This window comes from Leptinotarsa decemlineata, unplaced genomic scaffold (assembly GCF_025532065.1).
Source record: "Leptinotarsa decemlineata unplaced genomic scaffold, Ldec_3_MD MMD2_tig00078422_RagTag_RagTag, whole genome shotgun sequence".
NCBI lineage: Eukaryota > Metazoa > Arthropoda > Insecta > Coleoptera > Chrysomelidae > Leptinotarsa > Leptinotarsa decemlineata.
This window is the reverse complement of record NW_027412747.1, coordinates 8,125,011-8,131,868: the sequence shown is the minus strand read 5'-3', so window position 1 is coordinate 8,131,868 and position 6,858 is coordinate 8,125,011. Positions and strand designations below refer to the sequence as shown.

At 33.6% G+C, this 6,858-nt stretch overlaps 2 protein-coding genes across 2 annotated transcripts in view; one reads left to right on the top strand and one right to left on the bottom strand.

The window, feature by feature from the left end:
* Nucleotides 1-1,203: 1,203 nt before the first annotated feature.
* Nucleotides 1,204-1,830, bottom strand: LOC141487346 (uncharacterized). The gene is made up of 2 exons (XM_074186292.1): nt 1,566-1,830; nt 1,204-1,508 (listed from the first exon to the last, which is right to left on the bottom strand). Exons 1-2 carry the CDS (start codon nt 1,764-1,766, stop codon nt 1,344-1,346), a joined length of 366 nt encoding a protein of 121 aa, XP_074042393.1. The 5' UTR covers nt 1,767-1,830; the 3' UTR covers nt 1,204-1,343.
* Nucleotides 1,831-3,385: 1,555 nt separating this feature from the next.
* The window catches only part of ERR (estrogen-related receptor), a 106,043-nt gene continuing 102,570 nt past the window's right edge, over nt 3,386-6,858 (top strand). The window contains exon 1 of the mRNA XM_074186137.1: nt 3,386-3,543. Within this exon, the coding sequence (XP_074042238.1) occupies nt 3,523-3,543 (21 nt within the window). The 5' untranslated portion in view covers nt 3,386-3,522. The remainder of the gene's footprint in view (nt 3,544-6,858) is intronic.

Genomic DNA, 6,858 nt, shown 5'->3' with positions numbered 1-6,858 from the left:
TCTCTTAGGTTTGGAAACTATTAAATTAATCAGCTCGACAAAACTGAAACTTTGAATGTCAAATACAGGAGATACATTGAAAACAATACGGTCACTGGAGGTTTACACATAACTAATACATAATAATTTGACCGAGTTCAATTGTCAAGTTTTTATCAACGAATATGTCAAAGTTTCCTACCACTTTTCTCCACACTTCTTCTTTACACCAGAATACAATTAGGTTATGGACTCGGTATATACTTGAAATTTGTGGAAAATATCGTTCAGTGATAAAAAAAATTAATTCCAAAAATGTCAGACTAAAAATCGGCCCTTCTTCTGATCGAAAAGTTGAAGGGATGAGAAAATTTCGATTCTTGAGTTGTGTTCGTTTAAAGCTCGGAAGCGTTCGATAATGCGGATCGGTTTTTAAACTGTTTTATTCAGCTTGCCCTGTTTGTTTGGGTCAAATTTAGTAATTGATTCCTGTTGACAGATTGACCTGATATTTGGTATACACATTTAGTTTTGATGACAATACCACTTCTGTATTCTGTATCATTGTGCATCTAAGATAGTCGCTGCTAAAAAATGGCGGAATACCTACATATTTTTTACAACTACCTCAATATGGGTACCAAATGACGGGTTGAGTGATAGAATAGTAGTACACTTTGAAAATGATGCAAATTCAAAATGATCACAGCTACGAAATGGCAGATTACAACCGCAGCTACAAAATGATGGATTACACATTTTTTCACAACTACCTCAATATGGGTATCAAATGACAGGGCTTGACTAGTACTATAATAGTACACTATGAAAAAGATGCAAATCCAATATAATCTATGAAAAAAACTTTGTCAACTCAGAATCGGAATACAAGAATGGATCTCTCACCCAAATCAAGATTTTGTATCGTGTCAAGGAATGTGTGGCGTTAAGTTAAAAAAAGAAGTTAAAATGTGCCGAGAACTATGTGGCATCAGGGTGGATAAATTTGTATCCTGACCTATCAGACATTTCTAAAATATTTCGAATTTTATAAGAAACTGAAATATATATATATATATATATATATATATATATATATATATATATATATATATATATATTTCAGTAAACCTATGGCTCTCCATATATTTTGTGGAGAGTATATTGTTACGTTTTTCTCCGTGGATTTACCAATAATTGACTACACTAAACAATGATCAAACTTTACTTTATTTTTTATTTCACTTCAAATACAACAAAACCCTCCAACTAAAACTCCAACTATTATTCAAATGTCTGTCGCCTTATTGAATTGACCATGAAGATTCTTCAGACCGTAGGTCGGGGTTTTAATAAAACTACTGTTAGAAGGGGAAGATGTTTCCCACAGTAATCCTTTTCGGGTCCGGTGATTCTTTCCGAAGTCCCCGGAAAACCTCTCCAAACTTTTTGTTGACTCCTTCTACCTTTTTTTCAAGCTCCTCTTCAAATTTCTTTTCAACCCCTTCAAGCTTTTCAACTGCTTTTTCCTGAAATACTTTTCCAAATTCTTCCTAAATAAATTTCTGTACCTCCCCTTTACTCACTTGGGAATATTTTAAATCTTCCAATAAGGTAGATCTGATTATTTTCACAATCTTCATTTCGGCATAATTGTTCTTCTCCTCTCCTTCGTTCATCTTCTTCTCTTCTGCGGTTTTCATTCTTCGCAAGGTCCGCTTGCAAAGCCTCGAACATTTTTTAAGCTCGTCCATCTCGTCATAATCGACATTACTTGTTTTCACCATAAAACAGAAAATTTTCAGTGAATTATTTCACTTCTGACACCAAATGTTACGTTTTTCCCCATGGGTTTATCAATAATTGACTACATTGAACAATGATGAAACTTAACTTTATTTAGCTTCAAATGTCTATCATCCTATTAGATCGCTCCGCGTACCGCACTGTCACTTGACTGTCTTGAAAGGCAAGTGGATCATGTTTTATTTGACAATCGAAGGCCGTTGAAAATTCGTCGGAATTCCATCGAAGCCGGTATGAAGACTAGAATAATCAAGGCTGCGCGCGGCCTTGACCACATTAGAATTGGTTCATGGCTACCAGTGGCGGCTGGCGTTATTTATTTTAGGTCATGATTTACAACAATATACAAAATTCAATTATTTGACGAAAGCAGTCAACTTTATTTTTTCCACGCTGTAAACCTATTTTCTAATCGACTATATCAGAGTGATTGTGTTCTACTATTGATACTCCATGTTTCTCAATATATTTCCGTTGCTTAATTTTGTGCAGAGTATACAAGAAACTGAGTCATATATGGAAGAAATCAGTCAACGAAGTAAACATAATCAATGGCAATCAAACTTTTTCTCATTACACGTGTTCATTTTGGAAAGTCTGCTTACATTTAATCTCTACTGTACAAAATTCTCATTTATGATATAATCTAGGAGTGGATTTTCGCCCTCCGCTCGTTAAAGGGAGATTTACAAAAAGTGTATTTATTCATGACATGAAAAGTATCAATTACACTCATACGCCACTGAACGTTCGGAAGTATTCGAAAATTTTGGCAGCTAACATCACAAACTAGGTGGTTTGTGGCTAACATTAGCAGCAAACTTCACACTGCCGGATTTCAAAAAATGTTCGGTTATTACAAAATTCATTTCACATCAAAAATCATTTTCTTTGAATATTGTTTCAGAAGCTATAGTTTTAGATAGAAATTATATCTAAATACTACTTTGGATCAATGTTGATTTTTATATACTTGTATATATTTTTATGTTCTGACTGGATTTTTGATATCCGATTCTAACCATGGTTTTAACTATAGGATACAGAAAAAAATTTTGTCTTATTTCTTCTGAGTGTATTATTTGTTATGACCGGTTTCGGTTTGTTAGACCATTCTCAAGTATGTAAATGTCTAAAGGTCTTGAAAAATATCGTAACAAATAATAAACTCAAAATAAATACGTCATCAATCTAACCATGGTTTCGTTATTTTCTGAACTTTCAGGAGATAAATTATTTCACTACAAATATAGGTAAATATAATGAAAACATTTTTTTTATTGAACGTAAACATATAATCTGAAAAAAAATTTGACTGATAGATGTTAAATGTTACCTTAACCTGCAAAATATTGGACAAATAGAAGTCAAATGTTAAGATTGCGCTATAAATTTTTTGAGACCGGTTTGTGCCAACTGCGAAAAATATAATATAACTTTACATTCTTAACAATCGAAAATTGCGTGATTCGGACACATTACTGCGCCTTATCTCTTCACGACACTTTCAAATTCAATAACACGAGGCTCGTGATCAATTTTGTAAACCTCAATATTGAACATACACAATTGTTATGACATGTCGTTCTTTGTATTCCGCGAATTTTGAGTTCTGTGCTATTTTCATTACAAAAAATGTTTTTAATTTGTGATTTTTTTGTGATTACCTTAGGTTAGTTATTTTATTCGAATGTGTTCGTGTACTATCCGAATTTTCAGAATCTATTTGGAACTAAAATGTCCATAATCGGGAAAGGGGTAAGTCGACTTTCAAAACGTTCCGATTTTTGGCTGTAGTAGACAATACGTTGCTGTAATAGATGCCATTAGATTATTCTCAAAAGTTGAATTGTTGAATTATTTCTTGAAATGAATATTGTAGATCAAGAGTATTTTGCCAAAAGAAGAAATTGTTTCCACTCAACCGTCACTGTAGTGATTTGGTTGTGATGTAATGCTAATCATTTACCTTATGAAAAGGAAAAATACGTTTTGTTGGTGTTATTTGCTTGTTCATTTTTCTTTATATAAGTTATGGGAAAGCACGCATATTTGCATAGATGTATTTTAATTATGCCCAATCATTATTTTAATTACGTGGCCTTGACATTGAACCAGGAATAGCAAGAGCACTTGTTCATAGAGATTCTCATGTGTCTAAGGAACTATTTTGCTAAAGGGTCTCATCTATGCACAAGCTTATTATTTGAAACTGAGTTTGAAGATTTAAGAGAATTCCAGTGATCTTTCATTTATAAAAAAACAGATTCAAAGTCTGTTCAAAATGCATTATGTATCTCCATATTAAATATCTGATAATGAGAAAAAACATTATTTATTCATTTTTCTTGCCACATATTTTGATTGAGAATGGGGTGACAAATTCTAACAAAAAAAACTAATAGAAAAATACTTATGTGAGGTGTTATTCTCCAAAATTAGAAATTAAAACAAGACGTTCAATAAATTACCCTGATATCAATAATAAAGTGACCTGAGAAATATGCTTATACTCATTTACAAAATATCTGCAATTACTGAAGCAGACTACCGACTATTTTCATTTATACAAAGCAAACAAAGATACCTACTTGGCAAAGGTGTGTAGATTATCATGCAGAAGCTGAATTTTGATGTAATTTTTAGGGAAGCTACTGTGAACATCGTAAAACTGTGAAACAAACTGTGTAACAAAAATTCTAATTTCTCAGAAAATTGAAAATAAACTTTAGAGGTCGACAGAAATTCTCGTAAATTGAGACTCCCAGATAAGAGTATTGACTTGAATAATTATTTTCGACAAAAATGTCCCCCCCCCATTCATGTACTTATAGGAAAATTTCAAATTTCTCATTGATAATTTAACAATAAATCTTGTTGGTCGGCAGAAACTCTTGCAGGTCGGGCTTCCCAGATTAGAATCTCGGCATTAATCATCTTCGACTCCTACCTTTTGGATATGAAACAATTTCATATATTTCTCAAAATTGAAAATAAATGTTGCAGGTTGGCGGAAAATCTTGCAGGTTGGGCTTTTCAGATGATAATGTCGACCATATTATTCATTTTAGACAGCAAAAATTCCATCTCTCACTCATAGGCTTTGAAAAAAATTTAAATTTCTCATAAGATTGAAAATAAACCTTGCAGGTCGGCAGACATTTTGGCAGGTCGGGTTTCCCAGATATGAATCTTGACCAGATTAACCATTTCTGACAGAAACATTTCCAACCTCCACCATTCGGGTATGAAAAATTTCACAGTTCTCACAAAATTCAAAATAAACGTTGCAGGTAGGCGGAAATTATTGATGTTTCGGCTTTCCAGAATTTCGGCCGCATTAATCATTTTCGACAAACAAATTCCAACCATCACGCATCGGGTACAAAGTAATCAAATTTTTCAAAAAAATTTAAATGAACTCGAGCAGATCAATCATTTTGGAATAATTTACTGAATTTCTCATCCTCTGGGTACCTATCCAAGAATTTCATATTTTTAATAAAGTGTAAATTGAACCTTCCATATCTGGTCATACAAAAATTCTAATTTTTTTAAAATCTCAATTCTAGCACGCACCTCCATCTACATGTCAGAGGTCGAAGTGTAGAAAAATATCTCACATTTCTTAAGGTTGCAAGGGTTTGATTCAACATTGAATAAGAAATAGATTTTATCGAGTGATATAGATTCGACCCTGCTAGTTGTCTAGAGGAAAAATAGTACATCACTACATAGTATAAAACAAAGTCGCTTCCCGCTGTCTGTCCCTACGTATGCTTAGATCTTTAAAACTACGCCACAGATTTTGATGCGGGTGTTTTAATAGATAAAGGGATTCACGAGGAAGGTTCATATGTATATAACTTGCATAATATAGTAGAGATCAAAAAATGTACTTACAATATTGTATACCGCGATGGTATATGTCTGTCTCTTAGGGATAACCATTTTTTATCCTCGAGAAGTAAGTAATGAATTATTTACGAAGCGATTTTAAGCGATACAGCTAAGGGGTCGCCAAGTTCTTGAACGTAACAAGATCTTGTCTTGATTTTGTCTTGATTTCAAGATAAGATCAAGACAAGAAAAAATATTAGATTTCAAGACAAGAAATTTTATGTCAATACCAAGATTTCTTGTCAAGAAAATAACAAATATCTTGACTAACAATGAAAACTCTAAAGCGTATTTATTTGTGAAAAAGATAATTGTTGTTTCCTTGATAATTATCAAACTCAAAAATGCCCAATAAATCCTACTTTTTGTCGTAATAAACTTGTATTGACATTTCCTTGACAAATTATCAGTAACTATCCAAAACATTTTAGTTTTAACTACAGGGTCATATTATCATCAATTCAAGGCAAACTAATAAAAGATGAACAAATCAATACCATTGGCGCCTATATTCCGAAGTTGAGGTTTTTACGTCGACCACTCGAATTCTGCCATCAACTCCTGGATGGACAGCCGTTATTTTACCTAATTTCCACTTATAGCGTGGTGCTTGATCGTCGACCAGGATGACCATGTCATTGAGTGCTATGGGTTTGCAGTCAATAGTCCATTTACTTCGCCTTCTTTTTTTTTATGCGTGTAGGGTCATCCGCGATATTAAGTTCAGTTGGGGCCCATCGCCATTGTGCTATACGTTGTCAATTCTTGAATTTCACCGATTTGATGTGATACGAACGGTTTGTGTTTCCTTCCGTCTCCAATTAAAGACACATGATGGCCATCACTGCCGCCTGGAGTTCAAGCCTAGGGATGGACAGAGGTTTCATAGGATAAACTCTCGTTTTCGCTCAGATAAGACAAACATCAGTTCTGTCTTCTCCAATATCGCGAAGAAAGCTAGCTGCTGAGAATGCTTTCTACTATCACAAAATGTGTGAATTCCGATTCGTAATGCTGATGGAATCAATGGACTGTAGCATCTTGGAATTTTGATTTGTACAATTTTCTCCATGTCACTCAACCAATCTTTCCAAGCAATGAGAAGATCTTCAGGTAACAAATCATCCCAATCGATTCTTACTCGCCAAATATCTTGCATCAGTATTTTGCCTC

Bases quoted from the DNA above. Each gene is read 5' to 3' on its own strand.
- LOC141487346 (XM_074186292.1), bottom strand. From the start codon at position 1,766: ATGGTGAAAACAAGTAATGTCGATTATGACGAGATGGACGAGCTTAAA. The intron at 1,509-1,565 runs GTGAGTAAAGGG...AAAGTATTTCAG, and splicing joins AAGATTTAAAATATTCCCAA to GAAAAAGCAGTTGAAAAGCT.